Genomic DNA, 15,848 nt, shown 5'->3' with positions numbered 1-15,848 from the left:
CGTTTCTCGTTCCCTTGTCACGCAACGCACCTTTATTCCAACGAAAGACGGAAAGAAGACGAGAGAAGAGCTCGGTACCGGAAACCGCATGATTCGCGTGTCGTTTGCAAATTGCCACTCCGTACACGCCTTTGTTTCACCTCGCGAGACCTCTAGGATGACTCAGATGTCGGAGAGGAAATGAAGTCGAGAGAAAGAGAAGGAAAGGAAGAGAAAGAAAGGGAAATCGAAGGGAGAACACGTGGTCGAGCGGTTTTTCTGCACGCTCATCCTGAGATTTACCTACGATGTGCTGTACGTGCAGGAAAGCAGGCCCTAAGGTCAAGTACCCTCTACTTCCGGCGTGACTTACACACCGAGCGCACGTGTCTCCGATTTAACATACGAACGACTCCCTCTCTCTCTCAGAGAAGAGGATTTTTGCATGTCTCTTTTTTATCTGCCTCGCAATTACATCTCGGTGTTCGTTTGAGAATTTTTATGAGATTTTTCCATTGGTGCTAGTCGATAACTATTCACCAGGTTTGTAAACAGCGTGAAAGAATACACGGCAAGCAACACTCGACGTACAATGGCTGATAAAAGTATTTGAAGATTCGTAGTCAATTTTTTTATGAATGTATGTATGTATATTGTATGTGTTATATGAAGGATTGTGAAATTTTATTGGGATTTCGATGAGATACGAGTATCGTGACTACATTGGCAAAATTTTACTGCGTAGTCTGGATCTCTATGTTGTATGAAAAGATGAAGCTTCGATATCAGCTTTTAATAATCATCCATGTAATATACATATAGGAATTTTTTCTCAGAATGGTATAATTACATAAAGAAATTTGTGTACGACACGTTTCTATAACACAGAGATAAATTTTTTTCTGGTGGATTGTTTGGGTGGTTCTTTGATAATCTAGAATTACGACACTTTGTATAAGACCAAGAGGTATTGTAGTATTTAGGAGGGTCCCAGACACGTGAGACACCCCGTATGATCTTATCCAACAATGATCGAACGTGAAAATCAGATGCTTTGCCCGACGCGTTTCAATTAACGAAACAAGGAGGACGGTGATTAAGAAAGAAGTGATTAGCTCGGTCGCAGGGACATTTAAGGTTGACAACCCTTTCCCAGGCGTGCAATCGCGATGTCGTTCTCTTCGAAGATTATACAAACGTTTCCCGCCGGCAAACAGAGCCAATTAGTCGCACGCGAAAATCCACCGTTGCTCTCGTAACAGTCGGTTAGCTGAGTCAATAACAGTCACTATGTATATAGAGCGATCAGAAAGTCGAAGGAAGTATCAGACAGCGATCGAAAAAGCCGGTAAACGCGAGATTCCGAGAGGTCGTCGACCGAAAACCATCTTTGCTTCGCGCTTCCAAGTGATTTCTTTTTAGTTTTTCATCGTTGCTCCCCTGTGGCGGATCTAAGGAAAAGGACAATGGAAAAACGAGAGGATTCTGCACGCTCGGTTCATCGATTCTTTCCAGGAACGAAGAGATTCTTATTAAATTGCTGGCTCACGACTCGAGCCACTGTTCCGAGAAATATGCTCGTCGCTGCTCTTTTTTTCAACACGTTTTGAAGAAAGAAAGGAGGAAACCAGAGAGTCACTATTCGATATTGAACGTTTCGAAGAACGGAGGAGTTGAAATAGCGAATGACGCAAGTGTCAAGGATGAGGATTTTTGCGCGAAGAGAGAACGTGTATCTGCTAATTTTGATGCTTTATCACTTGATTGATTATCATAGGTGGTCTTCAGTGCTTGTTAGTTTTTATAGGTTTAGAGAGTAGAAAATGAAACTTAATATATTTTATAATTTAATAGATAATTTAACGTGAATAAATAATGGAATTCTGGAATTCTTATCGTAAATTCTATTTTTTAATGCTAGTAACTTGTACAATTTTACTGTTATCTGTTATCAATCGTACAAGACGACTCGGATCGTCTATTGCTGAAAATAATTTCGTTCTATCTTTTAGCTTGTATCATTTCTTAGGTATAACTTGGCCCAGTAGCATGAAACACCCTGTAGAAAGTGTCAGGAAAAATTCTTCAACATAATTCCTTGACTTACTTAGTTATTTACTACTGTAATAGAGTTCTCGCGTGGACTCGCTATCTTTACGCTTACGTAACTTTGAATAGTACGCAAGTACACCGAACACAGTTAGGCTCCTATAATACTGATATCGAAAGCTAGAATCTTTGCAAAAGAGAAGTATAGGAAACGGATTTATGAAAATCTCAGAGTCCCTCGAGCAAATTGATGCCATTAAGTCTAATAGAATTTCATTAAATCGCCGATCTCTAATGGAAAAATTGGTCTCCTTATCTGGCATTTACCGGTCGCGTTTCCTTTCGATACTCGTCGTAGCTTGATCCTTTTATTGCTCGTCGATCAAGTCTGTTCACAGAGAGACGTTTCCTTTGGCGGATGCAACGAGTATTAAGAATTAAATTAGCCAAGATCTCATTGACTCTTCGGGTAAGAAAAAGATGCCGCGATGAGTCAAGTTCACGACTCTCTCATCATTGTTTCCCCATCGTCAAGACGATAATGCTAAACCAAAGATGATCATTGTCATTTCGTTCGCCTGGCTCCACGACGGTAATTCTCTAAACGTTAATCACTCGCGGATTAATCGCGCGATACTCTCGGTTTAAAGAGGGGAATTTATTTTTAAACGAGTTATTTCAATAACCAGCGTCACTGTGTTTTATAATAACGATGCTTTTAAAATGTCGCGTAATTTCTTCGCTTTTCACGCGTACGAATTCCGGGAAACGTGAATGTTATCCGTCTATGGAAAATTTCAAACGTTTAAAAGTGTTCGGCAATTAAAATGCGTTTATGCTCTTATCTTTTATGCATATGACTACTGGACGATTCAAGAACGTGGCTCATTCTAATTTATATTTTATGATAATTAGACTCCAGATACTTGTGCGTATCCACGCTTGTAACTAGTACTTTATTTCAGATATTTGTAAATCTTCGATGAAGATCTATAGTCTAATGATAATTCTTTTTCGCATTAATGGGATAATGATTCGTTTAACAATTAGCTAAGTATAAAAGAGTTACTTCAGGGTGAACGCACTTAGACCTGTGTCTGATAGCAGGTCATAGAATATGTTGTTGATAAACCGCGAGATTTTCTTGGGCGAAGAAAGAAACGGTACGCTTTCCTCCTTTTCACGGCAAATCCCGTAAAAAACGGTGAACGAACTCTGCTCGCTACACGTGTAATAATATCACGATGATGTATAAAATACGATATCGATCCTCCTAGTTTATCAAGCAAATACTAATCACTGTTAATCTTTAAAAAATACGGTGCAAAGTTTGATAACTTCCTCCTATCTTAACTTCTCAGATTTACTTTCTATTACGAATATAAATGTAACGATTATGAGCGGGAATATCGATATACGTACATTGATACCTCGTTAAACAATTACATAAACCACCTAATTAATGGGCAATTGATTATTACGCGAGTATCGTTGCCTAAAAAAGAACAGTAAATAATGTACACGCATAAGAAAAAGGAAACTCGAAAGGATTATATAGTTCAGTTTTTGTCACGCTATAATAACGATCGTTCAAGGAATGGGTGACTGTTGTTTTTAACCTGAATACGAGTCGAAAATTCATAAGAACTGGAGGTTATTAAACTCGAAGCTAGCGGCTCGCTGACCGAACAAACGTGGACCGAATTACCAATAACAAATTATCGTGCCAGACTCGTGGTATCAGACAGTCAGTGACCGAGTAGGAAGAGATCCTAATCGGACGATGTGACGCTTCGGTTGAACACGATTTGTTGCCGATGATAAAAGTGCGAACTGTTTGTAATTGATCGGCCAACAGCACCGTTATATCATTCATGCGATTTACAGTTAAACGTAGCAGAGAATTCTTTATGGAAAGTTAGTTGGCTAAAAGATTGACCGAGAAGAACCACACTGGAAATATGTAAGAACCGAAGTATCGGTCTTTACAGAGAGCTATCGATTTCTGAAAAAAACAACCAGTCTTGTAGCATTTATTTTTACTAGTATTTAATTTTACTGATAGATGCTTTTCGAAATTGCAAAAGGAAAAATTTGCGAATTCCATTGTCAAATTCGGGTCGATGTTACGGCGCTCCACTTCTGGCTAATTCGAAACCAATTTCGTTCCTTTCACTCGCACAGCGCGCGTTAAAAAGTAGACCAAGAATTATCTAAACGTAGTGTCTAAGTATCTACCAAAAACAAGCGAAATACCAATGCTTTTGCAATTTTTCAGCAACCGCTGCGATAGCAAGCACCGTGCAGATCGAGTGTGCGAGCGAGTCGATAATCGTCCACATTTCGACGGAGGGCAACACGGATTTCCATGGTCTGGTGTATCCGCGGGGGTTGTCGAAGAACAGCTCTTGCTTGCAAGAGTACAGAAGCCAACGCACCCCTATAACCTACAATCTGCCCCTCAGGTCTTGCAACACCATGCCCACCGAGCTGGTAAGTCAGCAAAATGAATACAGAAATTAATTCACAGCATCATTAAACCAATTAAGTTCCTCCTCGAAACAATTTTTCCATGTTAGAAGATTGTAAGTCAAATAAGCAATTATCATTTCTTAGGGGACTAACTAAAACAAAACTGTTTGAACTCATGAATGAATGGAATAATGGACCAATTACGTTCCTTTTTCAAACGATTTTTCAATCTTACAAGATTGTAAGTTAAATAAGCGATTATCATTTCTCGGAGGAATAAATAAAACGAAAATGTTTGAGCCAATGAATTAATGAAATAATGGACCAATTAATTTCCTTTTTGAAACAACTTTCCCATGTTAGAAGATTGTAAGTTAAATGAGCAATTGCCATCTCTCGAGAATAATTCAAACAAAATGATCGAAGAATGCGGTGCTCCACCATAGTATCCCGTAACCGACAAAAAGGCCTATGTCAAATCATCGTTACAGTGTTCCGTGCATCGAATTATGTTCTTTTCTCGTCCCAGTCAAAAACTCCGATGAGTTGACTAATCGTGACACGCGAAAGAACGCGACGCAAGTCTCTGGACGTGAAAGAAGATTACATAAGAGATCAGAGCAAAAGAAGTGGAATATGTCTACGGTATTCGAGCACGAGGAAGCTCGATCAACGATCACGATCGCTCATGCGACTCGACGTCCACGTACACTGTGCACCGGGTGAAAAAAAACTGCGGAGGCGTGAATGTACGCGCGACTACCCGACAAGAAGGGGAGCTTTCAGGCGAGAGATGAGCTTTAGCTAAAGGGGTTCCGCACATGATCAATAATATTGACAACATATCGTAAATATAGATTCGCGATAATATCATCGATCCGATATTCCCAATTATTTTAGAATCAGTTGAAGCACTTGCCCGCGCAAACAGTAGTACTGTCAATATTTACTTAAAAATTAACTGCCATACAATTCGATAGCTTTTAAAAGCGATAAAACTTTCTTCTCACTTGTTAAGGAAAAATTAATGTTCACCCTGTGCTATCTCTTCACTGGCAAAAGTTTCGAAGTTGAAGCGCAATGCTTTGTAAATGTCCGCATTTATTAATTAAAAATATTATACTTCGATCGCATACGATCAATACTATCGTCTATATCCCCACCACTTAACGTTATTGACGCTTGAATGGCGAAATATCCAAATTTTTATTAACGTTCAACTCCAATCCTTCGATGTGATCCACGTACGATCAGCTGTCGATACTTTGAGACATTTACAATATTTATTGATCGTGCGAAGAAGTGGACTTGGGAAGAATCGTGACGTGTGGAAGGTGAGTGGCGGAAAAAAGAAAAAGGAAGGGAAGTAGGGAAATACAGAGTGGTAGAGAAGGGCTGGTTCGTGTAACGAGGGAATCGTGTGTCGAGGCGAGAGATCGCTTCCTCGCTATACCATAACTGGACCGTTATGTGACCGGACTTACGGCCTTCTTCTTACGAGCGTTGCAAGAGATACGTAGTATGCCAGCAGCAGACTAACGCTGTTACGCCTCATGTCAGCGATATACCGTGCGCATGCAAACGCGTGCTCTTGGTGTCCTTAACGGAACACTGGCTCCTTCCACCATTTGCTGATAATGAACTGGCCGATCACGATTTTCAATCCAACCAGAAGATATAAGACGCAAGATACATCTACCCACTCGCTGATTCTGACTTTTTTCGAGGTTTTTAACCGATGATTCTTTAGTTTGGTCCTCGAGCCTCTGAATTCTTAAATCCCAATCTCATTCTTGTCTTGATAAATAAAGAAATTTCTAGTGCACCGAGGGAAACTTAAATATGAAATTGAAGCGAGCAAGGTTTTACCGTAATTTCCTGAAGCTACAGAAATTTTTAAACGATAGAAAAGCGATAAATAATTGTGCAGAGTACAGCTAAGTTAAGGAGTACGCTGAGTTAAATCTTAGAGGAGCGAATTTCTTTGATCAGATATTATATAAAGGGGTCTTTAAAGAACGCATAATGCACTAACATGTGAGGTGAATTTTACCAAAAAGAAACACGTTTATAACACAGTCTCGACCAAACTATTTTGAACAGTTTCACTCTCCAGTACGCTACATGTACATCGAACATTTGCTTTCTGATGAGTTTGGTATGTTTAGCTTCATCAGTTAAAAGTAATTTGTTAAATATTCAGCGCAAGCTGGTATGAGAAAATTAGAATGTAGTTGAACGCGGAAAGAGACACGCTATAATTATCTCTTCCGTGTTCACCATTCCTGGGCGTTGCCCTGTCCAGAGACAATGGGTTCCATGCAAAATCGAGGAAAAGAAATTGACCGGTGCTCGATCGATTTACGAAATGCTTGATTCCTTAGGTTTTGCGAGCGTTGTGGTTCACCACGATACGAATCTATAGTGCTATTCGAGGGATATAAAATATTCATCGAACAGTGAAAAACCTCTCGCTCCTCGGTGCGGTCTAACATTTCACGGAACACTTGAAGCGTACTAATCGAATGTATTTACGAGATGTGATCGTAGCAAATGGCAGAACTAGTCTTTCCTTATCTGTACTCATCTTGAATCCTTTTGACTTTACAGTCGCTATTTATGCAGAGAATGATGCAAAACCTAATCCTAGTTCTTGGAAGAATTCTATGATGAATATCGATAATAGTACGAAACATTTATTTACTTTTAATTTTGCTGTGTGTTGGGCATCGTATGTTTTTAATTCAGAAAGGCTGAGATAGTTTTGCGAGTCATTTGAGTCGCTTTTCATCCAATTCTGTTTCTCTGTCAGTTAATAAATCTCTTCGATTCAACGAAAACGTAAAAGAGACATTGATACACATTGATTATACTTCGATAAAACAAGACTAAAATTGAAACACAGAAGAATTCTACATCAAGGTTAAACCCATGTATCCAGCACCATGGATCATCGGATAATAACTGCGAGGATTCTCGAGCGAATATAGCTTGGCATATTGATGATGAAAGCGCTTGGCGAAGATCGTAATCACGATCGATCTTTCGCATTTTTGGCGAAGAGAACTCTCGACAGCAGCTGATTAGTTTTGATTTATAAAGCCTGACTCTGGATAATTCAGTCTCTAAGAGAAATCTTTTTCATGAAAGAATCAGAGAGATTGGGCCAAATCGTGTCTTACTAGATAAATATCTTCTAAACAAGAATTCAGTGAAATAGACCGCCGTTCAAAAGTACCTGGACACCTAACGCAATTAAATTAAAAAGTTGATATCTTTAGTTTCCCTTTACGTCATAAAAAAAAAGTTTTTTTATTCTAAATCTTTTACCTCTTGCAATTAAATAATTTGTTAAATCGCAAGCTGAGAATTAGGTGAATTCAAGCATTTTCAAACTTGACTTCCTCAAAGATATAAGACCTCCAGTAAAATTTTGTTATTGCTTATTTTCTTTGATGTCGTAGTATAGAATCTCTCTGGCTTCGCTTGTAGTATGAGCTCAGAACAACAAAGAGAAAGACTTTTATTTAATTGCAGTAATTTCGAAGAATCGAAATACTTGCGGACGATAGTGTACCTAAGGTGTACTCTAAAAGCAGGTACGCTTGATTAAAGAGGACAAAGGTTCCGGTTAATAGTAATGTCTGTGCGGTGCACGAAGGTCTGCATAATTTAAGGGCCAGGATGCCGAAGGGAACAATTTGTCCCGTAAGAAGAATACGGCACGATCACCAAGAGCATCGAAGAAGGTAAAACAGAGAGTCTTTGACCTCTCTGCTGATTCCTGGTGATCGTTGTGGGCGTTAAAGGGACTGTGGGCAGTTTCTCGACATCCTGGACGATAGTGATCCTCGTTCGCTCGCTTCCATGGATCGTAAAATAAACAGTTTTACGATACGCCGGTGCTTTTGCAAACTATTACGACCAACCATCGATATCCTATCTACTCCACCGCTTAAAAGTATCCGAATACTTGCTTATTTTTCATAAAATGTAATTTAGTTACAAAATTACAAGTAGAAAGATTCAAGAGGATTTTATCGTTTATTAGCTTATTTTATGGCACGATAAAATTTATTTTTAAATATCGATATGCAATAAAAATATTGGTAACTCTGTAAATGTCAGGCATTATAGAGCTTCATTATTTAAGAAATTCATTATCGTCAGCACGATTTTATCCGAGGAAGTTGTCGTTAATATGTATTTTCTCAAAGTATCAAAGTACTAATTACTACTAATATATATATAGATTCTAATTTAAAAGTACCAGAATTTCAGTTACCTTTGATTTTCGAGCAGAGGTATACCTTTAATATCAAGGTGTGCTTAATGAAGTTAATGAAGATAAATATATTATTTCTTTTTCATTACGTTACATAATGGAGTGGACCAACACACAAAGAAAGAATCTTACTTGGAAGCGATTACGTAAGCAACGAATTCGTTGGCCCAGCTTGGCCATATTAGGTCGCTGTTTCGTTCCGTACCATTTCAATACTGCGTCCCGTTATCTTGCAAACACTTTGTTCCTGTAAAACCAACCTGTACATTTCTCTCTGTAAGTTGCTAGAGGTTTGCTACACTTAGGATAAGCATAAATGGAATTATGGAATTATAAAATCGCACGTATCATAAGAAAATTTAAGTTATACTACGTTCTAAAAACGCCTATTGCGAACATGGTTCATACAAGTTTCTATTTAAAAGTTGCCAAGTGTCCCGTGACTTATGGACGGCAGTTAGAGGATTAACGTTGCATTCTCTATTTACGTGAAATTTCGCAAATAACCAAAGTCATATAGTCTATGAAAAAGTTACTTGCTTTATTCCGTTCAAATATTTGTTTCTGCCAACTCGGAGTCAAATTACGGAGAAGTATCAGAAAAGCTAATTTGCCTGGCCAATTTTGAGTAAAATCAAGAGGAACAGAGAGGCCAGAATCTTGCACTAGTCAATGTAACCGCGAGCGTTTCGTAAACCGATCCGTGGCAGGCTAAAACCGGCATCGGATGTTCGCACAAGCATGCAAATAACACCGTTGCCAGCTTGCGTTACTCATTAATGGCATCATATCTCTATTTGCACCGGCTTCCCTATTCCATTTATACATCTTACCGGAGCACGTACGACATTCTACAACCTCGCGGCTCGACAGAGCAACTAAATTATTCTTTTGCTGAATCAACCATCGTGAGAGAATTCATCAAGAAAAATCCGTGTTCCACTGTAAGAACATTTACCGTAATTCAGAAGATTCTATATAGACGATTAAAATATCGTTAAATTATCATTTTCTCGGATCGAAAATTTGTTATACTTTTTGTTATGCCATGTTTATGGAACTATGGTTTCTTTCTTTTTGTGAGAAATGAAATCACTTTAACCCATTTAGGGCGATTCTCGACTCACAATCCTTTTTACTAAAAAAAATTCTATCACAGCAGTGTATTTTTAACAACAACTTCTATTCTTTTTTTTAATTTCCATCTTTCTTCAAAATTCTGCTTTTGACATTGTAATCCAAAAACTTGCCGTGCAGCGACCTTTTCTTCCGTCCGAATCCTACGATTTTGTCGGAAAGATTGAAATATTTACAGGGCTGTAATAAAGCACCATCTTCTTTTGAATCGCACAAATTCTCGTGTGCTACGTATTTTGATGTTAAAATTGCAATTCTTTCTGAAAAATATTTTTCAAAATAATATGCGAGTCCGTTTCCGCAGGGTTGACCATTCGAAAGTTCTCTCATGCATAATTCGATCTAGAAAGGAGAGTACAGTCTGGAAGGTAGCAAAAGGTCGCCATCATCCGTTTCTTTTTATGAACACGCAAAGGTCATCCTCTCTTTCGGCTACGTGTCCAGCAGGAGAGAGATCCTTAAAATGACTATGGCGAGTGGGACGATACCTTGTGGGCAGCCACAGTTGCCCACGCTACGCTCGTAAAAGTAAAAGTCTGCCGATCGATTCTTTTCTGTATATTTCCACGTATTTGCCTCTGTATTTGTCTTGTTTCGACATCAATCGCATCATTAGAATGCTGCACGCGTCTTAACTTCATTTTCGCGGGGTGAAAAGTATTTAACTAATGTACGTGGGATGTATGCAGGATGAAGAGAAAATATGCAACTGAGGAGAAATTTCCAAAATTCTATAAATTTACACACCTGATACACGTTGATTTAATATTCACTTTCACGTTTAATCTTCCACGATCTCTCTTTACCGACTGGAGTTCTGGTTTCGTAACAATTTGCATAAATCTTGTCATACAACGAGTATTTATGTTTCGGTCATTTTAGTCGATACGATTGAGACGGCAACGAGGAGAAGTTTCCAAAATTTGGCAAGTTTACGCATTTTGCGTAGACACGTGTATCACTTTCACGTTTGCAAAGATCTCTCTTCAATCATTGAATCTCTACCTTGGTTTGGCATCGATTTGCATAAACTTTGTCATGCAACGATTATTTTCACTTTTGCCATTCTGTTTGGTACCATCGAGGTTACGTTTAGCATTTTGTTAACATTAATCGCCTCATCCATATTCGTTGAAGAAGAGTATCTCGAAATCGCCAGAGGAACAATTTAAGTCGGTCAGTTGTCTTTCGAAATCGATTGCTTTCCCTGCACAAAAATGGACTTGTGCGTCTTAAACTTTCGACGACGTTACATAAACGTCTTCACTGAAATATTTTTTCATCTCGCGCTGGCTCCGCTGCACGACTTTCGATCGAACTTATACGCAGGAAATGAGCAGCTGGAATGCATCAGAATTTTGTGTCTCATTTCGTATACGAACTCGTTAAAATACTCGAACACTTGCAAATAGCTTCTAGAAATTCCATTAGAACTGTTGCGAGATTCGATAATGTATCATGATTATATTGGTATAGTTTGAATGTGAATATATATATAAAAATTGCAAGATATTTATTACGAAAATACTTAACATTTATTACATGTTTAATACGCTAATAACATTTCCTGCTGAACACTAACTTTTTACTGAATATACGCCTGCAATAAATATTCTGTAATTTCTATGTACATTTTCAGATTGGTTTAAAATTTGACAAATACAATCATGACAGTCATGCCCCATTACAGTGTTCATAATATTTCAAGACGTACGTTTACAGCGCATAGAATATAGACGTAAAAGTTTTCTATGGTAAGCGTTCAAGTGCTCTTGCGAGCCACTGCGTATTACACATGCAGTGGTTTCTTCGAATCTCTACATTAAGGTGGTTTCTTTGAACCTCTACTTTATCTTTCACTTTTTGCCAATTTTAACATCCTTAAGGGTGCAGAAGTATAGTTGAGAAGAAGCACGAGTAATTTTACGCCATGTCACGTAACGAAATTGCTCCGAATGAAATTTCACCAAGGGATAGACTGCAATTACATGCTTCACGCTCTCAAACTGAGCCAGACCGCACGGTAAAAACCGCATACTTGAAAAAAGCGAGAGGAAGCAAAGCTTGACATTACGCTCTAGTAAAGTCAAAAATCTCTCACGATTCGGAAAATCACTTACGTCCTTTTCTATAAAATCTTCGTGGATTAACTTTTTCACGCGAGTTCTCCATGGTGTATTTTTATCGTGCACAAGTACACAAGTACTTTAACGAGACTAATCGCGACACATATTGCGAAGAATTTCGCCTTCGTGTATGAAAACATCGTTCACTTTGTACTGTCGAGCGAACCTTTTTATAAATATTAATATCAGACAGGAACGAAAACTTTTGACTAAAAATGTCCAATTTTATTTGAACATCTTTCTTCCACGAGACTAGTCTCAAATTTCCTACCAATAGGACGTTCTATGGAATTTTAAAATTTTATTTCCATTACTACAGCCATTAAACGGCAAGTGAAATAAATGTTTTCGTGCGCGCCGCTGACAAATCGACCGTGAATTAATCATTCATCACCCCGAATGTAATTGCCTATCAGTCTTGCTCTCTTGCAACGCAGCACCGCGATGAAAAACGTGTGCAAATGAAACTCTAAGAGACTCTAGGGACGTATGATCGAGTTCGCAAAAATACAACCTATACGTCATTGGATAAAACGACAAGGCGCTTAACAGGGGCAACAAAAGTGGTTTCGACAGCTGCAGTAAATTGTAAGATGGGTAGCTTCACCGGTATCCAGTTCTAAGTAGCCTGTTGCTACACGGCATCCTTGACGATGGCCTTGCGGATACATAGTCGCAACGAGTGTGTACAACGATATAGGGGCTCGTACACTGCGTACAGTTACCACTGTGTTACCATTAAATCGCCGGAAATTCGCATTCCGAGAATCATTGGCTGGTTAACGCCACGGACTCTCGTGCAATTCTTCATCCGTTTAATTGACACGTATAAATGCAAAACTGGTTCGTCGTGAGAGAAAAAAGAACTCTGTGGCATACGATGTGTTTCGTTTGCTAATATCAGCACTCAATTTCGCCTGGTGTCAGCCGCGTTCTAATGAAAGGTGAATTGAAATATGCGTTCGGGGCCAAAGAAAAGTATACAGCACCAACAGTATGCAAGAGAAAATAACCGAAGATTTATGAGATGCAGCGAGAGCACGAGTAAAATTGAAATAGTTCTATGTTTCTTCTCGAACCTTTCTGTTAGTTTCTGTTTGCAACGAAGGTTGTCGAAGTTGCAAAAATAGAAAGGATTCGTCATTTCGTGTGTGCGATCACTCTCCTTCGAAAGAATTTTTTCCATTACGGAAGGATGAAAAGATCCGAGTTAACTTGTTGTACTGGGTGCGTCGACGATTTCGCTGAATCAGAAGGCAGAGTTTCCCAGACGTTCCTCGGGTAATCGTTGAGCAACATCGAGATAATGGTTTTTCATTTTCCTGTCGACGTTGCATTCGTTTAACGGAACCCATTTCCCGCTTGGCTATTCTTTGCCTCATCAATGTTCCGTATCACGCATTGTATGTAACTATATTGTGTATGTTGAATCATTTTTGAGCCAATTGCTTTCTAAATAAATATTAAACACTTTTAAGTATATAAAATATATTACACATAGATAATTATGATTTCAATAAAGGAAAGTAAATATGAATAAAAGACAATGTTGATATTATCACGAGCATCTGCACGTTCTCGGTAATTATAAAGTCCAAATTAACGAATGATTAGACCACGATCTTCTTCGTTCTATTGTTAGAAACGTATTTTGGAAATCGCATATAAGCGTATCTCGAGTACAGGAAATGATACAGATACCACCTGATTATTGAACGGATAGACGATGTCGAAGATGGATGTTTCATAGAAATAAATATAGTTTTATTTCTGGAACATTCTACCATTTCCAGGAAGAAGGATATCGTTAAATTCTTCGACTATCAGTTCCAAGTCTCGATCAGCTATTTCCTTCGCCACTGATAATTTCGAATGAAAAACAACCCGGTGAAGCCTGCTTTTATTGGAAAAGTTCAAGATAAATTCGTTTTCTACGTGGCAAGCGGCGCATCCTTCTGTAACCAACATTAACCGAGCAAATGTTGCCCTTGCTCGGTAGATAACACGGCTGAAGAGTATAATATCTTTCTAGTAGCTACATGTAACCACCGGTTACACAAAGAGGAATACACCATTGCCCTGCTCCAGGCCCAATTACATCGTAAAATCCGTAGCCCGCGGCTTATAAATTGCACGCGAGTTTTATACCACCAGTCTTTCTTGCTAAACGACAGTCCTCTCCTATTTCTTCGTCGATCTTGAGCCTTCAGGGTACAGCACCTCGAGAACGTCGCAAATTTGTCTATCAATCGACTTCCCGTTTTACGAGCGTCCTTAATCGGAGAAGATTTAATGCTCGAACAGTATTGTGAACTATGGAAATCTCCTTGAAACGCTATTGTTTGTTCAACGAAAGCTACAGAACTTTTTAAGTCTTTTTATCCTTTCGTAACGAAGATGTTTGCGATTATCCAGTCTGCAAAAGGTGCAAAGGATTTGCTGTGTCAAATTCCAATAGTTTCTCATTCTTTCTCCAACCTTCCTTAATTCTGTCTTCTAACACAGAGAGTTTCTGTTTTCTTGGTACGCAGCGAAGGTTACAGAGTTTGCAAGGAATGTAAAGAATTCGCTGTTTCGTCCGAGGGATGATCTTCTGGTGCATTGCGTGGTATTATCGTGAGAAAGATTGTATGTAGCTCGAGGTCCAAGGTGGATATCGCACGATTATGCGTAATTGCCAGGCATCTTCGGTACGTAAAAATTAATCGTCGACATTCACCTCTTCTTCTGAAACCTTTCGCCTCTTCTTTCCTTCCTTTGACACAGACGACAACTACTCTCTCGTCACTCCGACTTTCTACCGATGAATATCTCGATACTCGGACGATGTATTTCTATCTAACTGTTCGTCAGTCGTAACAACCGTTATATAACGTGTTATCAACAAATTCTTACAATTTCTTCCGTCTAAAATAATCCATTAAATATCGTGTTATAATGAGGCGAATTTGTATGCGCTTAAAATACGAGCCTTAAAATACAAGTGTGTAGACTCCGAAAGACAAATTCTGACGTCAACCTCGAACTTTGGAATAGCACAACGTAGGCGTAAAATTATTCATAATTCGTTAATTAGGAATCAGACTCCCATGTGAATCGGTGGTACCATTGACTTCAAGGTCAGTCGTCTGGCAACGCCGTGCAGTTAAGTGGTATAATGGCGGCCAGGCCGGATCGACAAAAAAACACCTGGGGAATTTTAATGCCGGGCAGAGCTTCTCTGTTACACCGTATTACCCTCCTAATAGAAACACCGTTACGTCACCCGTTATATTTTCTCAATGCCTTCGACACGCTCCTCCGGTTATCAGTTCGCTTTACAGCGAATAATCGACCGAAGAAAAAAAGAATGATCGCGAACGAACGACTTCTCGCGTTCATGATTGATCATTTCGATCGAGAGAAACGTTCGTGACACGTTCAACACAGGTCTCCGAGGATGAAACACCATGTCAGGGAACTTTTTCTTTCTCTGGCGGAAACAATGAGTTAATGCAAGACCTTTTGGGATGGGATGAGAACCTCTGGCAAGTGTATGCAGCGGCTACAAGCCTTCTAGGGTCGAAGAAGAAGCTGCATATTTCTTGCCCACACAGTGGAGTGGATCAGATCGCCGGTGGTGGTAGGACGTTCGGTCAGAATGCTTCGTCAAATGGCCTATTGTTCGCAATTTCAAACCCTTTCGAGTTAAACTGGTACTCTGCTTGTTAACGCGTCCACTACCGACATCGAAACACGGCCCTTGTCGTAAAAATTATCCCAGTTGCGGTGCATTTCGAATAATAATGCACCGCGGTCCG

At 39.2% G+C, this 15,848-nt stretch overlaps 1 protein-coding gene across 1 annotated transcript in view; it reads left to right on the top strand.

Annotated features, from left to right (window-relative positions):
• LOC100646076 (cuticlin-3) overlaps positions 1-15,848 on the top strand; it is a 68,621-nt gene that overhangs the window by 30,202 nt on the left and 22,571 nt on the right. The window contains exon 4 of the mRNA XM_003400480.4: positions 4,307-4,521. Coding sequence (XP_003400528.1) covers positions 4,307-4,521 — 215 coding nt within the window. The remainder of the gene's footprint in view (positions 1-4,306; positions 4,522-15,848) is intronic.

The sequence above is a fragment of the Bombus terrestris genome, chromosome 14 (assembly GCF_910591885.1).
Source record: "Bombus terrestris chromosome 14, iyBomTerr1.2, whole genome shotgun sequence".
NCBI classification, from domain to species: Eukaryota; Metazoa; Arthropoda; class Insecta; order Hymenoptera; family Apidae; genus Bombus; species Bombus terrestris.
The sequence above is the reverse complement of the archived record's forward strand: the minus strand, read 5'-3'. Positions and strand labels throughout refer to the sequence as shown.